We start from the raw sequence: 18075 nt of genomic DNA on the forward strand, positions 1-18075 counted from the left end.
CTGGGTTTTCTATTCGAATCCACCGGTCTGTATGTCTATTCTTATTCCAGTACCATGCAGTTTTGATTATTATGGCTTTGTAGTACAGCTTGAAAAAACTTTGCACTTTTTGTGGTCACTAAGTTTGTGATCATTTGTCACAGGAGTAATAGGAAATTAATATAGGGAGTGACTGCTGATGGGAGTGAAGTTTATTTTTAGGTTGATGAAATGGTTCTAAAATTAGATTATGATAATCATATACCATATGGTAAACATTCTAAAAATCATGGAGTCATACATTTTAAACATGTGAACTTTAAGGTATGTAGTAAATGATACATCTCAAGATAGGTGTTATTTAAAAAAGAAAATGGGAAGGAGTAAGAAAGGAAGAAACAAACTGCTCTCAGTGGCCAGGGACCAGAGCAAGAACACAGGGACATGAGGCATCTCTGGAGCTGAGGGCAGAAGGGCAGAGGCTGGAGACTGGCTGGACATCAACCCTAGTATTCACCAGTAACAGCACAGGCGAATTAGCTCACTCGGCTCTTCCCTAAAAAGCTGTGTCTTCATTTTTTTTTTATTTTATTTTATTATTATTATTATTATTTTTGCCACAGATGGTTCTACTTCAAAGCACAGACCAAAAAAATTGATGGTGAGCATGAGCCCTCACAGCCAATTCTTGATGCAAAGGAAGCAAATCCATCAAAAGCAACAACCCGAAGACACAGGAAAAGGAAGGACCATCCAACCGCAATTGAACAAACCAATTTGAAGTGAAATGTGAGCATCCATAATGAAAATAGCCCTATTGACATGTCTGGGAAATCCCAATTAAAGTATGAGTGGGGGGGAAGGAAAGAACATGATGCTGATTTGCATTATTTCATCATCAGAGCCAGATGCTGGGCTCAGATTGCCATACTTATTTATTTTGAACAAATGTCTTAACATTTGATATTTTGCAATGTTCTTATACAACATCTGCACTACTTCTATTAGTTTTGAGGTAAGGAAAATGATTCGACTCAAGGCAAAAAAAAAATGTTTATCAATGATTAATAAATAATTCTGCTTCTGTTAAAAAAAACTGATGAAATGTAGAAACCAGGCCCAAGACTAGTATTTCTGTCTTTCTTCCATCTGTATTGTAGTGGCATCTTTAAATAATTACACTGCTGTTGAATAAGAGCTTTTAAAAGACAGTAAGTCTGTTTACATGGTGAGTCCTTTGCTCTTCTTCAGGGGGATTGTTGACAGCAAAAGGAAAAATAAGGAGTTTAATCCATTTCCTGACCCTGTCTACCTCCACTATGTCCACCGCCTGGTCATTATCCCATAAACCTGGCCAGTGACCTCTCTGCAGGAAGATCAGAATAATTACAATTATCCCAGAAAAGGAGTTGTCAGAGATTTCTCCAGCAAACTGTCAGCCTTGTTAACACAAGAGGATCAATGTCACATGCTATCCTAATCAATGTCACATGTTATTCATCTTTCAGACCCATCAACTCTCTGATTCTGATCTGAATGTTATATGCTCCCTCAAGCAATTGATAATCAAGAAGTTTATCAAAGGGTCATGCCATTCACTCATTCCTGGAGGCTCAGATTCTCTGGCCTGTATCCTGTGCCAGGTCAGATGTGAAGAAAGACCTTTGCCCAAACACCAAAGTTTCCTGAAAAAATGCCACAGAAAAGCATGACTTAGCAACATACTTTTGATTTTCTTCTCTCCTTTTAGAGGATGGGCAGAATATTTCTGCATATTTGCTATTCCTCCCGATCTTCTCCTTTCAATACCTCTATCTTCCTCATTCCATGAGCTGGGTTATTTGAACACTTCTAAACAATTATCTGGACTGTAGCTTATATTATTAAGAACCTGAAACATGAAATAATTCCACCTAGTCTTTAACTGTTTTTCTATCCAGTTACAAAAGGTAATGGAGAAAAATGACTAATTCTGAGAAGTGATGCAGAAACACTAAGCTCCTATTCATGACAATCACTCCAAGGTCTTAAGAGCCAGTCTAACCCCACCCCTTTCCTTACAAATAAAGCTGGGGCTTAGCTGGCAGGGATCTGCGGACATGTGCTATCCCTCAAGGTTGTGGAAGTCTCTTGCTTGGGGAGGGTGTCCAGCCCCTGTCTGCGCTGCCCTGACCCAGGCCCACCGCTCCCCACTCTGGATCCCCAGAATGTCCTTCCCTGTCTGGACCTACATCTCCCCACATCAGCCAGTTGAGAAGAATGAACTGAATGATGCTGAGGTCCTTCTAGCTTTACTCAGAGTCTTGCAGTGAACAGTGCTGGCCTGGGATTTTGAACTCAGAGCAGGTGTATTGGACTCTGGCTGAGATGCCAATCTAACCTGCACCTGTTTTTGTATAGCTTGTGAGCTAAGAGTGTTTTTACATTTTTAAATGGCTGGGGAAAAATGTCAAGAGAAGGAAAATATTTCATGAACATGTGAACATGATATTCATATTTCCATGTCCACAACTACAATGCTTCTTCCCTGCTTAAGGCTGCCTTTGTGACATACAGAGTGGGGAATAATTGTCACTGAGCCTGCAGAGCCCACATTACCCACTGGTCCCTTTGCAGCTGCATACATGACTGGGAAGTCACTGCTCTGGAAGGGAGCAGCTTGCTTCTGCTCAAGGGGGCTTACATTCATTCCCACTGTGCTGGTGTAATACTACAACATGGACAACGATGGAGAACAGAAAGGGGTCTTTTGGGACCATTTAGGCTAGACCTCACCATACAGAGGCATTCTTGGAGAAAGCTTGTGTTTATCATGCAGCTCTCTTGCTAAATATTGAAGGGTAGAGGGGTCTACACAGCAGAATACCAGAGGAAAAAGGGATTACTTTGTGTATGGTTACAGAACGAGCACATACACGCACACACACACAGACACACACACACACGAGACATTCTAGCTGCCCAAGCTGGCAAAAGTTTTTCCTGGAAAGATCATGGTCCTTTCATTGCATCAGCAGCATACACATCCTGTGAGCGCTTCCTTTGGTCCCAATGACAGGTAGGGGTTGGGGGTACCTGAAGAGTGACATTGAGAGGCTGGAAGAGACATTCCTGGTCCTCCAGCTGGATGAAGTTGGATGTGTCCACAGACTCGCCATACACAAAGGAGGTCGGAGATATGATTCTGCAAAGAGGAAAGTATGAAATTGTCAAGCAACCCAAGATTATTGCTGTCCCCCCAAACCCAAATTCAGTCTTTTTAATTCAAAACCAGGCTTCCTTCAATGTCTTCCACCAAATGCTCCCTTTGGAACTGTTACTTCTTCCTTCTGTAGATGGACATAAGCAGGCCTACACCTTCTAAACAGACACTCTCAGTAATGTCTGCTCCTTTTGGTCAAGTCAGTAAGCTCCATATACAAGTATGGGCTAGATGACATCTCTAAAATGAGGAGGAAGAGGATGGTAGCTTCGGTTTCAATTTTAAGTGATTAAAAATGCACTTTTTTGTCATTTGAAAAACACTTCTCTGTTTTGTCATTTGAAAAACATTTTTTTTTGTCTTGCGAAAGATTATGGCAAGGTTTTAAGAGTAAATATAAATGAGTTAAATACAGCATCCTTAACACAACTCTTTGACCAATTCATTTTAAAAACTTACTACCTAATGTTGTTGAGTCCATTCAATGATAGTATTTGCCTTCAGATTTCAAACAATGGCTACAAACAAAAAGTTGGTTAAGAATCTGAGTTTCGTTTATAATGAAGCATTCAACATTGCCCATGTGAACAAACCCAAGAGTTCAGAAAAAGCCCAGTCTCAGATTCCCAGACAAACAATGGATTCTAGATGATATTCTAGAAGCTGCTTACTTGTCTAATCAGAATAATAAAACATTTTTGATACCAAGTCTGAATGAATAGCAATTCATCTATCTTAAACGTTAAGTGTATTGCTTTAGAAATGCAGTTCCCAGTGTTATCAAATGGCAAGAGGAGGTTCCTTTAAGCTTGCTCCTGTTTTATGTTCCTGGAAAGATCAGAGGTGCATCAGAGGTTTGTTTAACTGATGCCTTCATCAGGGCTGTGAACACCCCACACAGAGGCCTCCTGAGCTTGACAACCTGATCGAGTGAGCAGGAGTGTTTTTTCTTTTGTGCCTAAGGACAGGGCCTGCTTTGGGGCACATTCTCACCGTGATTTTGAGGAGAGAGTGGCTGAAAATAGAGCCATGAACAAAGGCAAATATATGCTCATTTGCAAAATTTATTTCACCAATGTCTCATGTCAATTTAGAATGCCTGGAGACTCTTCCGGTGCCCAGCAGAGTGTGCCCACAGAGGTGGGAAAAATGAGAAGTCTGAGCCTCCAGAAAGTTCAACACCCATTCGGGACAAGGGTTCAATGGGTTCTCCTATGATCTAACTAATTGTGCAAATCCCTTTCCACTATCAAAATAGTATGTGTTCTGCTTTCAAAAGCTAGAAGCAGGGCCTGAGTTCTCATTTTTGTAGTCTTGGGCTCTGCATAAAAACTGACTCAGTTGTCTTGGGTCCTGCAGTCCTACAATCCTGCTCTCCAACAATGCCAGGGTGCACAGTGGCCATGGACTTCCCCTGGGCAAGCAGTGTGCAAGGGAGGGGTGCCCCTTCCCTACCCATCCCAGAAGTTAGACAGAGCCACCGCTGGATCCACAGAAGGTTTAATAGCTACAGGCAAAGCCAGGCAGACTGTGGGCTAGTCAGGAAGACCGGGCAGTCCTGCGAGCCACTCAGGGCATTTGGACACAAGTGGTGCTGACTTTCGGGTAAGGTTTGAATCCCAGAAACCCTACAAACACGTGGCTCTCTGCAGCGGTGGGTGCTGTGAGTATACATGTTCACAGAGGTATATAGAACATTCAAACAAGTCACGGGACTTACGCTTGTCTTCAAGCTTGTGTTACCCACCAGGTGGGTAGGCAGCTGGGAAAAATGAGAAAACAAGGAAGGAGACCGAGACCCTGGCTAAAGCTCCATTCTGCTTTTCAAAGCTGGGAAGCAGTGCAGGTGCCAGGGCCCACTGCTGGCTCCACATGAAAACAGAAGAAAAGCTCACCATCCCACCACCAGGCACCGGGGGCTGGGCTGTGCCTCCCAGGATTGGGCTACTCACCCGGTGATGGACATGTCCACTTCATGCATCAGCGGCACCACCAGCGTGAGCATGTTGTCGTGCAGGGACTCAGCGCGCTCCACATTGCCACTGAGCCAGGAAGAGAGCATGGAACATGGATCAGCGCCCACCACCTAGCCGCAGCTTCCTGCTCAGCAGCACAGCTCATTCCCCACCACCTCATCCCTACAACCTCAATCTCGAGGGCTGACTGTGCACCAAATGGGCCAGTTTCGCTCCCCGGGCTGAGACATTAAGGGCACCCTACTGTCTTCATGGTGTTTCCCTCCTTAAGGTGGGAGTGCAAGTGATATGCTGGGGAGGTGATCCCAGGACATACCAGTAGACAGTGCCGATAAGGAGGCACGTGACCCAGGAGGTTAGGCTGTGGTATCTGGGCTGGGGCTGTGGGCTGGGGAAGATGCTGGGGGCCATGTGGAACATACACCTGCTGAGGCCTGGGAACTGGGCCTTGTCCACTGACTCCTGAGACCTGCTGCTGCTAATGGGGGAGGGTGTGAATTCCCTGGCACCTGCCCTGCGCACACAGGTGAGTGAGCTCTGGCTAGAGAAGCCTCAGGCTGAGAAGCAGGACAGCAGGAGCTGTGCAGTGGGAGTGGGTAAGGCAACTACTGAGGGTTTATGGGTAGGTCTGAGCTACTTCTACAAACGCTCATTCCAACAATAAGGTTAGGGCACTGCTGCAAGGACAGGGTTGGCCGGATCTCAGTAGCCACTCCCCACCCATCATCCTTGGACAGCCATGTCTAGGGAGAGGCCCTGACCAACCCTGTCATGATATATTCTTTTGGAAGCACCCTCCACTCTGGCTGCGGTATGTCCATATACAGGTATCCCCCTCTGGGGTGAGAAAGTACAGGGGGGGGGTTCCTTTTTTCCTTACTGAGGCAACAATGGTTTTCAAAGGCATAGGGACACACCTTCTTAGATGCATGTCACTACACCTCCTCTTCAATTGAGGCCCTCAGAGTCCACTGTGCCAGAGCAAGGGCTGGGGAGGTTGGCTGCAAGGGAGCAGATGCTATGGAGTGGCTGTTGCGTGGCGAGCACATTTCTAGCAAGATCTTACCACGCCCTCATCCTCAGAGTAACCCTGGACAAGAGGGGATTCCCCACAGTGACAGCTAAGGAGCTGCTCAGTCAGCGCAGGTAACTCGCTCCAACGACCCATCACAATCCTGACAGTACTGAGATTGCAGCAACCCAGGTCCGCCCTACTCTAGCTGCAGGGGCTCAAACAGTTGCGACACCAAAATTGGGGAGGGGGTGAGGCAGTTTGGGGAGGAGGAGGCAGAGGAGAAAAGTGCAGACCTCTTTCCCCTTTACTATTTTATTAAATTGCAAATATGAATTGTAATGATTATGTCAGGCAAGGACTGCATGGATGTGGATTCCAGGGAAAAACCAAATTCACTGAGGGTGAAACGTAAGCATCCCCCAGCCCTGCTGACATGTGCACAGGGCTCATCCTGCCCAGTCCCCACCACACCGTTCCCCAAAATCCTGCCTGCTCTGTGCCAAACCCCGCCCAACTTCCTCTCTCACCCATGAGCACTGAATGGCAACATTACTTAAATAACACGAAGGTCCCCTGTCTCTCTCCTATTGTTCCGAAACAATGGTGCGCTGTCACTCTGACCCCTGACTCTTCATCTGTCTTCCGCACTCAGAGTTGACATCCATTACTCAGAGGCCACCGATGACTGAAGCAGCAGGATCAGGTGGCCTCGGGACCTGGCTTTCTGGCCCTTCCTTTCCCAGGGGGCCATGAAAGCCAGAGTCCCCCCAAAGGGAGGGCCAGAAGCGACTCCCCTGTGGACATAACGGCCACATCACACCAGCTCCCTTCCCCCACCAGCATCCTGCCAGCATCTGAGTAATCTGTTCCTGAGGGCAGGGCCACCTCTTGCCCTTGCCATTTGTCCAGCCACCTGTGGCTGCTGGCAGCTTAGGGCCAACGGTCTCATCTGTCATCAGGTGGACCGCTTCAGACTGAGCTAAGTTGAAAAGTTGAGATAAAGAGGCCAAACATCAAAAGGTTTCCAGTCACTCTGCCAGCGCGTGACTTGGGGTGCTTTCCCCGTGACGGCTGCTGAGAGGAGAGCTCTTGAGAAACTGTTTAGTTTCAACTTTATGTCCTCCGAAATCCCCAAGTAGGCAAGAGAGCTTCAAAGGGTGGTGACAGGGAAGAAAGAAATGATTGATATTTTAACTGTGGCTTTCAAGATAAGGAGCTTTAAGGATCTTTCTGTCAGAGCAGGGAGTCAAGTGCTATGGGTGCCCTCGGGACTGCAGGCCAGATTGTCACCAAAGTCTGGAGAGAACTAAGTGCCTGAAATATTCCATGGCCTGCCTACTAGATAGTACAGCTGCCTTATCATTTGGGATTCAAAGAATTAGAAGATTCTGACAGCTATTTATGCTACCAATACTATGTGGTCCCTGGTGCTATGTAAAATGGGTAAACATAACATGTTCTTGATTTGATAAGCGACTAGCATTTTCTTACATATAGACATACACAGGCCTGCACATACACAGGCACATACAGTTTCACGTATCTACACGGCACTTAGCACTGAGCCTGGTAAGTGGCAGATGCTCAACGGATGTCTCCTGAGTGGAAATGTGCCCAGTGTGGATTAAGGAACTATAGATAGTGGTTCTCAGCCTTGACTGCTCATTAGAATCACTTGATGAGCCTTTAAAAAAAAAAATCCCAGTACCGGTGGATGGAGCTGGAAGGCATCATGCTTAATGAAATAAGCCAGAAAGAAAAGGAAAAATACCGGATGGTTTCATTCATAGCAGTAATATAATGGACCAGGAGAGAAAATAATAATAATGATTATGAACAGCTATATACCAGAGACATTTTATGGGGGTGGAGTGGGGAATGGGATCAAAAACAGTGGGGGGAGGGAAGTGCACTGGACCATGGTGATGGCACACGGGTGATTTGGTGATGGGAAGCCAGGTGATTTGGTGATGGGAAGCCCATGGGGATTACAACTGAGATGGGAAAATGCACAAAATGATATAATTATATTATTTATTAAAAAAAACAAATCCCAGTACTAGCCTCTCTGGGCAAAAGGGGTTAAGTCTCAGCACTATGAAGCTATCAGCAGTCACTGCAACGTGAGTTCAATTCCTGACCACGGAGGTGACACACATGGCACAATGGACCTCTCCTATCTCGCCCACTGCTCTTCTCAGCAGTGTATTTCAGTACATCTGCCTCTCCTGCTCCCCACACTGTCTCTGGTGAATCCTCTCATCCCATGCACCTCTTGCCTATACCTCAGCTCTTGTCTGCATAAATAAATCAATCTTTTAAAAAAAATCCCCATGTCCGGACTCCACTCAAACCAATTAGAAAAGACTCTCATGGTGGATCAGGCATCTGTAGTTTTTAAAGCTCTCCTGGGTGATTCCAAGGGCCTCCCAGGCCAGAGCCCCACTGGTCTAAGGACATGTGATTTTAGCAGATGAAGCTTTCACCACTGGGCACCCTTTTTGACACCTCTCAGCCCTGAGAGAGGCAGGTGGAGTTTCCTTTTATTTGACAAGGGAAGCCTCTCACTTGTCCTATTTCCTGCCCGGATGTTGCTCCTTAGGAACATCAGCTGCCACAGATGTTGAAGGACCCAGAGAGCACACTGATGGAGCTGCCCAGAAACACTGGCAAGTTTTCTGTGGGCCCCATAAGTGGCAGTAAATGGGAATGGTGGGGGCATCTGTCCCCCTAATTAAATCCAGCAATCCCATGTTGTATGGGTAAGCTGTTACATTATGTCTCTTCCTTCCTCAAACACTTCCAGAGGCTCCCACTGCCCTTGGAAAATGGGTCAGATTTCCAAGGCTCCAAGGGTACTCTCGCCCAGCCCAGTCTCCTCTCTCACTGAATAATCACTTCTTCCCCTGCAGGATCCTTGGCATCAGCAACATGTGAAGAGGACATGGCTTCCTGGTCCCATTAATTATTTGTCATGTAAAAAGACTCCATCTCCCTTACCTCTGAGCAGTAACGATGAAGCTAAGAATTTCTTCTTCCCCAGACAGGTGGCTTGTATCAAAGATCATGCTGAATTCATACTAGGGAAAGAGAAAGTGCCATCAGCAGGAATCCAAACTTAGAGGGTGTCACGATGCCCTCAGAAGTGCATGGCCCCGGGAGGCCCCTCTGCATGGCAACTGCTGTCCTTTCTGATAGTCAGGCTGGAGATAAAGCTTTAATAACAAACACTAGCCTCTTCAACCACGACTTTGTAAATTTCACTGTCATACCATTTTGCCAATTTTGGTACATCTACCCATTACATCGTCTGTGCTGTTAAAACTTCATATTTTTATTGCCTCAGTCTTTTTGTTTACAGAGGATTTTAAAAGGAAAATTTATCCCATTATCACATAATACACAGATAACATCCAGGACCACTTATAATCACAAGGAGGTCATCACAGAAACAAAAACAATGAAATCAAAGCAATGTTGGATTCTGTTACCTGCTGAAGGCCCTGATCCAAAGGTCTACTCTGTTTTGCTAATGAGGAGATTTAACAAGTGGAAGAGAGATGTTAAAAACATGCAGCTCCACCAGAGTCTCTCTCCCACATGTGGTGAGGACTGAGAAAGTGTTGAAAAGGTAGTTTTTATTCCTAGAGCCAGTGTTGAGCAGTGCCATGTCCTTATCACCCAAAAGAATCTCATGAGTGACCCATAATCCTCTCAGACATCCCCAGAGGGGAGCATCCTGTGATTTGGGGAGCACTGCCTTACGCAGATGCTTTTGACTATATACAAGTTGCACTTGTGGGAAATGTGGGTGGAATCCCTGGGGAGGGGTTATAGAACAGCTCTACCATAACCTCATGACGTTGGCCAAGACAACTGATCTCTTTGCATTCCAATAAAGGATTGGACAAAAATAAATACTTAAATTCAACAAAAATATGATATAGTTAACATATAAATATTTGGGTTCCTTTATAACTAATTCTAGGCAATATCTTTTTGGCACTGGATTCTACTGAACTGAATGCTTCGGAAAGTGATGGACAAAAGACCATGAACTCTAGTGGACACTGGACATCCCTTTTAAGGGAGACATTTCTGTGGCGGTGCAGCTTAGCTTTCAGGGTGGTGAGGCATGAGGACAGGAAGCGGAGCTGGGGGACAAAGGAAGGGAAAGTCAGGGGTCTTGTCCCAGCAAAGCATCAGACCTGGCAGGAGACCTGGATTAAATACACCCCAGATCCTGGGGAGGTGAGAGGCAAAAGGTCTGGATGACCTCCAGGAGGCCCAGGAGAAGAGGTCAGAAGCTGGCAGGCTGGTCATGAGGGACACACACGGACAACCTAAGTCGGCCCGCAGCTTAGTCACGGGCTCGGCAGGTGGCCTGGGGCCTGAGGCCCACAAGTAGGAGAGGGAGAGGGGACACAAGGCAAGTCGGAATGCTTGTAGAAGGAGCCCCTATCCCTGCTGGTCACTCCTGAGTCTTTTTCTAGGGAGAGACCACAGAGAACCCCCATCTAAAGGTTTAATCTTACAATAGATCTTAACATATGCGTGTGAAAGACACTTGGTTACCAGGTTGGAAAATAATCCAAGATTCCAACATTTACCATATTGTTGGTTGAGATTATTTTTTGAGAGTTAATGAATTTTGACAAAATTTAATGCCCTAGAATTCAACATTACTTTGTTTACATGGCATTCGTTTTTCTGACTACCTTTTCTTTCTGCCCAGTGATCTTAGGTCCCCTTTTGCTGTAGGGATATACATTTTCCTTTGAAAACAAGTTTAGTTTTTAGTTTTAGACGAAAACTAGCAAGATGCACTTAGGTTTGATTTGGATGGAGACTGTGTTTTATAATGAAATGGCAAACTGTCAAAGTTTTTCACTTCAGTCACTTCTGGTGCTCAAAAGACTTCAAATAGGTTTGCACACTGAGGTACCATGTGTTACGAAGGTTAAAGATGCCTTCAACCTTTGTTGAAAGCCAGGGCCTTCCTCCTTCCTCCTCACCTTTCCTGGCGTTTAGTGGGACTTGGCCAGTGTTCTGCCAGCCACATGTAAGACAATCCCCTCTCGCGCCACCCCTTCTCCTGGAGAAGCAGGGACAGATGCACAGAGCCAGGAAAAGGCTGAGGAATCCCAGATGCGAGAGCCACAACAGCATGGAGCGGGGACTTTTAAAAGGGCTGATAAGGTCAAGGGATTTGCTAAGGAACGAGCAGATTTTCTTACTCACCAAAATATTCTCACAATTGGTTTATAAAACAGCTACGGAATAGTGGGACCAAAAAGCCTTAGAGATCAAAATGAATCAATTCTATGACACAGGCAGGGGAGAAGGATTAAAATTTCTTTTTTCTTTTTTTGGAGGCGGCAGGCAGGGCAAGGCAGAACAAGAGATATGAACTTTCCTTCAAATGCAGCAGGGGAAACAGCTTCTATTTCAAAAGGCAGACCTCATCTTTTAAATTCTAGTCTTAGCTCCCCAAATCACATCTTGTTGTATCTTTGCATCTCTTTACAATGATGGCACACAGCAGGATTCTTCTGGAATGTGTGACTATGCATCATTTATTGTTTGAGCTCAGAAAATTTGACCCCTTATAAATGTCAATGACTGTAATTTCTTCTGCTTTAAAAGAAAAAATGAGATGCAACACCATCAGTCTACACCTTGAGTATTTAAGAGATCGCTTAAAGAAATCGCGAGCGTGTAGGAGAGAGACAGTATCAAGGCTGTAGGCTTCTGGCCCACATCTCCCATGTTGTCACAGGGACACAGCAGCCCAGAATGGCTTAGTAAAGAACACTTTAGAAGGTTGATCAGCTGCTGTTTGCCAAAGGCCAGGGTGTCTCACATCTTGGGTGGGCCGCGAGGACCACAGCCTGTCCACAGCTTACTGTGGAGTGCCGTGGACAGGAACTTGGTGGCACCCTGTAGGGTTGTGCTGCTGGCCACCTAGGGGGAGGCAAAGCTGTGGGAGGAAACCTGGGCTGACAGCTGGTGGAGTGAGGGGTAGGTGGGAAGGGTTGGGGCCGACTGCCAAGGAAATGCGCCCTCTTCCCCTTACCTTTGACTTTGACCTCATGAAAGGAAATCCCACACTGCACTTGAGGAAGTCCAATTCCAGCAGTTCACAGGAAATGCCCATTTCCTCCTGGAAGAGAAGAAGCATGAACAGATGAGCTGGCTGCACAAAGACAGATGTGTGGGTGTGGACTCAGGGAGGCAACACAGCCTTCAGCAGACACTGTCCGTCTGTGGGCAGTTCTTAGACAATGACCACCATGGCTGGGGGAGAGCAGAAGCCTCTGGCCAGGCCTCCAACCTCCTCCGGGTGCCCACTCTTCCTGTGGGGGAAAAGACAAAGCCACTCTCCACTCTTGACAACACTTCACCTGTGAACCCAGCGTGTCTTGAGCCAGTCCTGTGTAAGCTGGGCACCTCATAAGGTCTGGATAAAAGCAACCAACTCATCTTTTTAGTCCCTTTATTCCCTAACACACACCTTAATCCTGCCTTTCAAGATGTTGCTAGTTTAGGAAAGAAAACTACGGAAATCGCACCAAAGCAGCAAGCATACAGGCTCTTTTGCAGCCTGGAGAGTTAAGGGCCAAACTGCAACTCTGCACACCTCCCCAGGGTGCAGGGTGGTGGATGGGGACAAAGGCAAGGAGAGGCCTCCCAGTGTCACTGCCTTCCCAGTGTCACTGCCTCAGAAGCCTGCAGCAGCCTCGGGGAGACAGGACAGGGGGCAGCTGGCCACCCAGACACATGGTTTACAACCAAGGTCAAAGGAAAGCCAGGAGGAACTTCATGACCCAAGGGCCTCTCCAGATAACTGAAGTCAAATGAAGGCTTTCAGGGGAAACAGTATTTTTTCAGATTTTGATGATGGCAATACAGTACAGAACTAGCACTGGCTGGATGTCTAGATGCTGGGACGCTGAATAAAGTTCAATGAAGTCATGTGACTTACCTAAGGGTATTCTTGACTGACTCTAAAATCTGTCTCTTGCCCTGCTCTTTGGCCCTGGATTTCTAGAGGGAAATAACACAGCCAACAATACAATGGCACCTAAAAAGAACCAACTCATATGGACTCCAGATCTAAAAAGCCACCCAGGCTCCAGATCTAATTTCTAACACCCATTGCACCTCAGCTCAGACCAACATTTCCAGTCCTCTAGACCAACTGGATTGATATACAGTTATTGTGTATCAATCAGGAAAATAATGTGAACACTGATCACAATACACTTACTTAGCTGTGATAAACATATGCTATGATACTATTATGAACCTTATAAAATACACAGAAAGAAACAGCAAAAGATAAATCACTCATCTATGGGGTTAGAAGTCAAGGTAGTAACTGGGGAGGAAACAAGTGAAGGGGGTCTTGGAGGTGCTGGGAATATTATTGGGTCTGATTCTACAAAATTCATTGATCTGGACACAATGATTTATATGGTTTCTGTTAACCATCAAACTTAATTTAGAAAACAAAGCAGAGCAAACCGCTTCCCCCACCATCACCAAACTAAACACAAGAGGTACAGAAAAAGAAAGGGAATTCCAGTTCATTTTTCAGCAGCCAATCTCGGAGATAACTGATCTGAATGACGGTAAATTTTCTAAACTCTCCCTGACCTTACAATGTTCCTCATATGGACTCAGGGCCATCGGCATTATAGTCAGTTGGGAAACTGAGGGATTGTGCTATGACAATTTCAATGTGGAAAACCAGAGAGTAACTTCTCAAACGCCATCTCAAGACCTTGAAGTCCTGAAGGCAGGAACAGGTCCCAGTGTTCACTTCAAGGGTCTTTTGTCACCATCCTCATAATCCTTCCCCAGAAGCAGTGTCCACTACAGGCCCCAGTAGAAACTTCTTTGAATTCCAGCCAATTGGCTAGTGGGCATCAGAGGCAGTGAAGGGTATATTTACCTCTTAGTTTCCCTGGCACAGTCCTGGTTCACATCCTGGTGTAATTACTGTCATCCTAGTGTAATTACTCTCAAGAACACCTTAGCACACACACAAGTGAGCACACATGTGTACTCTCACACACATTCATTTACTCACACTTACACTCACTCACTCACTCACACACACACACACCCTGATGAATCAATCCAGTTCTGAGCTCCCTTTGGAATGTTCAGTCTCTCACTAGCAATCTGCTTCAAGCCTGGAGAGGCGTCTTTACGATCTGAATCAAAGGTCCATCTGTTCTTAAAGTAAAAATTTATGGCTCCAAAGGCTTCTTCAGCTTTTGTATGGGTGTGAAGAAATGGCCCTGGCTTCAAAAACTTTCTCTGCAACTTCAGGGACACTTAGTTTACTTAGTTTTGGGTTTCAACTGTTTCTGATTATTCAAGAGCTGCTGAATTACTTTATTGTTTTATTTATTCCAAAGTGCTAGAAAAGAATGATTTAACCAGCATTCACTGTATCATTCTAAGTCTCTTTTCTACTCTACTCAGTCAAATGAAAACTTCCAAACTCCAGTCGGGTCTCAGTGGGGATAAGCAAAAAGACTGAAAAGCAAGAATCTCTAGGAGAAAGAGGCCAAGTCTGGGCTGATGATGACTCATCTGCTCCTGGGATGGTCCCCAGGGAGGGTGTCATGGATCACCCCTGACTGCCTGTCAGCACTGCCTGTCAGCCCTCCTGAGGCTATTCAAGCTGTCTTGACCAAGCGGTTTTCATCCTACACCCCGCTCTGCCTCTACAGATGTGAGTTAAAGAGGTTCTGAATGTGGACTTTGGCAAACAGGTGACTCCTGTGCAGGAGGTGTGGGTGCTCCACTCAGCACCCCTGACTAGACTGGCTCAACAGCCCCAAGCTAAAGGGAGCCCTCTTTGCCTGGAAGGTAATGACAACTTTTCCTTCCTGCATTTCAGTCTGTGATTGACATGGGTTCCAAGGCTGCCCCTTTGCCTCAGGGTGAGACCAGCTTCCCTGCAGCCCACCTTCCAGCATCCCCATGGGACTGGGTCATAGCCAACTCCCACAGGGAGCCACCCGTGGTTCCTACCCTGCCTGATTCTGCTCCCTTCATTCCTCTTCCCTCAAGAGCATTTCCCCCAACAAATTGCCTATACAAGAAATCCCATCTCAGGTTCTGCTTTTGCAGAAACTGACTTCAGACAACATTCTGAACAGAGGAGGCTCTTGGCACTGAGAGCCAGTGGAAAGTGCTGGCCTTGCTCTCAGGTGGGGCAAAGCAAAGGAAAGGGACAATGGGGCACATTTAAAGCAAATATGTAAGTCAAGTAGAAACTATCCAAGTGCAGGTTATAAAATCTCCACAGCTCCCTCAACCAAGGAGTACTTTGCTCAAAGCAGCTCCGACACTCCCTTTGTTCTGGCTTTAGATCACGCCCAGGGCAGTACTATAAACAGCATCCTCATGGTGACTTGCCCAGAGTCAGGCATCCCCTGGAGCCAGATAGGCAGAGAAAGACAGTGAGAAAAAGTGAATTCTGGGGAGATGTGGCTAAACTCAGCTGTCCCCCCTCACCCCAGCCTGGCAGTGTTTTGGTGGGGGGTTACTTCTACCAGGCATGTGGCACCCTTCAGGAGGTAGATGGGAAAGATTTAAGCAGCCAGACTTCTCCTTGGCTCTGATTCCATGTTCCCATTATTGTTTACAGTGATTTAAACTTGTAAAACCTAACTTAGCATCGCTGCAAGGCTTCGGATTACTAGCACTGAGCTGACTGTAAACAGAGACCAGTGAACAGAACTGTCCATCCTTTGTCCTTGATGGTCAGTCAGTGTAGACATATGATGAACCAGCTCAAAGGCAGCATAAATCCAGTACTGAGTGGAATTAAGGTCTTACTGCAAAAGGTGCAGGCTTTCATCAACTCAGGGAAGTGATGTTGAAAAGCTGCTCAAATCACTGAAGGCCACTGATAAATCTGGATCTGGCAAAGTCACATCAATAAAAAGTAAAGAAGTAAAATTTATCCCTAGATGATAACATTTTAGAATGCTTCAGAATACAAAGTTTTAAATGAAAAGGTCGGGAGTACAATGCTATGAGTTGTTAAATGTAGGATAACATAAACCCATGTGCAAACCTGTAGCTTAATTGTTAAAATCCCAATCAAAACTTAAAACTTATGCTCTGTTATTATAGTTTTGGCTTCTATTTTAATGACGCTTCATAGAACTGGTCTTTCCCCAGCCCCTTCCCTTGGCTAGCAAGAACCTCCAATACCATAAAATGCTACCAAGGGTTTCTCCCTAGAGTTATGATTGACTCTATTTAAAATGCTTCTATTTTTCTACCCACAAGTGTTACTCTGAGAATCAGGAAAACATCAATTAACATTTTCCAGAACACAATGATGAAAAGCATATTTGGCTTGTGTTCATTCGCCTCTGTAATCTGGGCACTGGGTCCGGCTCTCCATAGCTTCTGAGTCTGCACTGACTACTGGATAGGCTTTGACTCACTGGGGATTCTGAGGAAGAAGGGGCTGCGAGAAGTAGTTGATTTGCTGCTCTGCTGGCCTGGGAGATGCTTGCCTTGGCACAGCTCCTCTCTTTCCCAGACATACCTCTGCAGCCCAGGCCCTGGAGTCCGGCCAGTCAAGCCAACCTTCTGCCCGGCTTGTGCATTCAGTGGTTGGCAGGAAGAATCTGATAATGAAGTTACTGAGGCCCCTTGGCCTTTGGATCCTTCTTCCCAATCACACACACATCGATTTCATTCTGGAGTGGCACTTTTTGACCACCAACACAGTGCTCTTTGGGAGTGGCAAATCTGCAAGGTCTGGTAACAGGTTTCTGCCCAGACCAGGCTGAATTTGAAGTCTGATGTTTCATTTCCTCACTCCCACACATTGGGTCAAACTGAAGATAACGCTCAAGTTTCCATGTCTGGTGTCTGGCTGGCAGTTTGAAGTTCATGTAAGACCCCTGAACCTCTTCTACCAGACACAGGGGGTATGGCCCAGGAAGCTAGTAGAGTAGGCTCAGCTAACACAGAGCTCAGGTCAGTCTTCGAGACACTTCAGCCCTAATTCCCTAATCCACTGAGGAGTCAGAGGTGAGCAAGGATTCCCAATAACCTGACCCAATCAGTTAACGCAGGTTTACTCCCAGGAAATACTTTTTGACCTTAAAAAGTCACCAGAAAAACAAACAAACAAACAACAACAACAAAAAAAAAACACTTTTCCCAGAGGGGAAACCTTTCGGCCAGGCCCACAGAGGTCCTGCCTGTGCAGCAAAGCATGTGAGCCTGACTGGCAGTGCAGAAAGTATACAGACGGGCTTTAGTGTCCCCACTTTGATTACTGGCTCTGATAGTAACAGCAATGCAGCATCAGGCACACTAATGATCCTTTCTACAAGCCTCCCTGTTCTCACCTATAAAGTGAAGTCATGACACCTCCTTAAAGACCAGCTCGGGCTGCCCGTGCTGTCAGCTATAAAGATGGAGAACACAGAGGAGCCCTCAGCAATGACATCTGGAGCACGGCTATGTGCCAGGTGCTCCTCCATGGCTTGTTTCTCTTTTCGTGCCCATTTTACAAGGTGGAAACTGGAACACATGATGTATTACTTGCCCAAGGTTTCCTAGCTGGCTCTAAGTGTGGTTTAGAGAGCCTGTGGTGGGGAACACCAGCAAGAAATGGACAAGGTCCTCATTTTCCCCCCTTACCGCAAAGAATCCACAGAAATTGAATCTGAATAGTTGGGAAACACTGACCTGGTAAACCAAAAAACGACTTTAGGAACCAGGAGCATAGGTGACTCTAACACAGATGCCAGCTCCGGCTGGTGGCCAAGCTGGGCCAGTGGCCACAGACCTTCTGCTGGGAGGAGATGGCAAGTGAATAGTGCAAGGCAGCCAGAGGAGATCATCCACAC

General features: G+C 46.1%; 1 protein-coding gene across 1 annotated transcript in view; it reads right to left on the bottom strand.

Annotated features, from left to right (window-relative positions):
* ITGA9 (integrin, alpha 9) overlaps window positions 1-18075 on the bottom strand; it is a 263996-nt gene that overhangs the window by 52925 nt on the left and 192996 nt on the right. The window contains exons 20-23 of the mRNA XM_004676316.2: window positions 12249-12335; window positions 9173-9252; window positions 5134-5223; window positions 3055-3163 (exon numbers count right to left, since the gene is read on the bottom strand). Of these exons, the coding sequence (XP_004676373.2) occupies window positions 3055-3163; window positions 5134-5223; window positions 9173-9252; window positions 12249-12335 (366 nt within the window). The remainder of the gene's footprint in view (window positions 1-3054; window positions 3164-5133; window positions 5224-9172; window positions 9253-12248; window positions 12336-18075) is intronic.

Source organism: Condylura cristata, unplaced genomic scaffold (genome assembly GCF_000260355.1).
Source record: "Condylura cristata isolate star-nosed mole 26May11 unplaced genomic scaffold, ConCri1.0 scaffold00004, whole genome shotgun sequence".
NCBI classification, from domain to species: domain Eukaryota; kingdom Metazoa; phylum Chordata; class Mammalia; order Eulipotyphla; family Talpidae; genus Condylura; species Condylura cristata.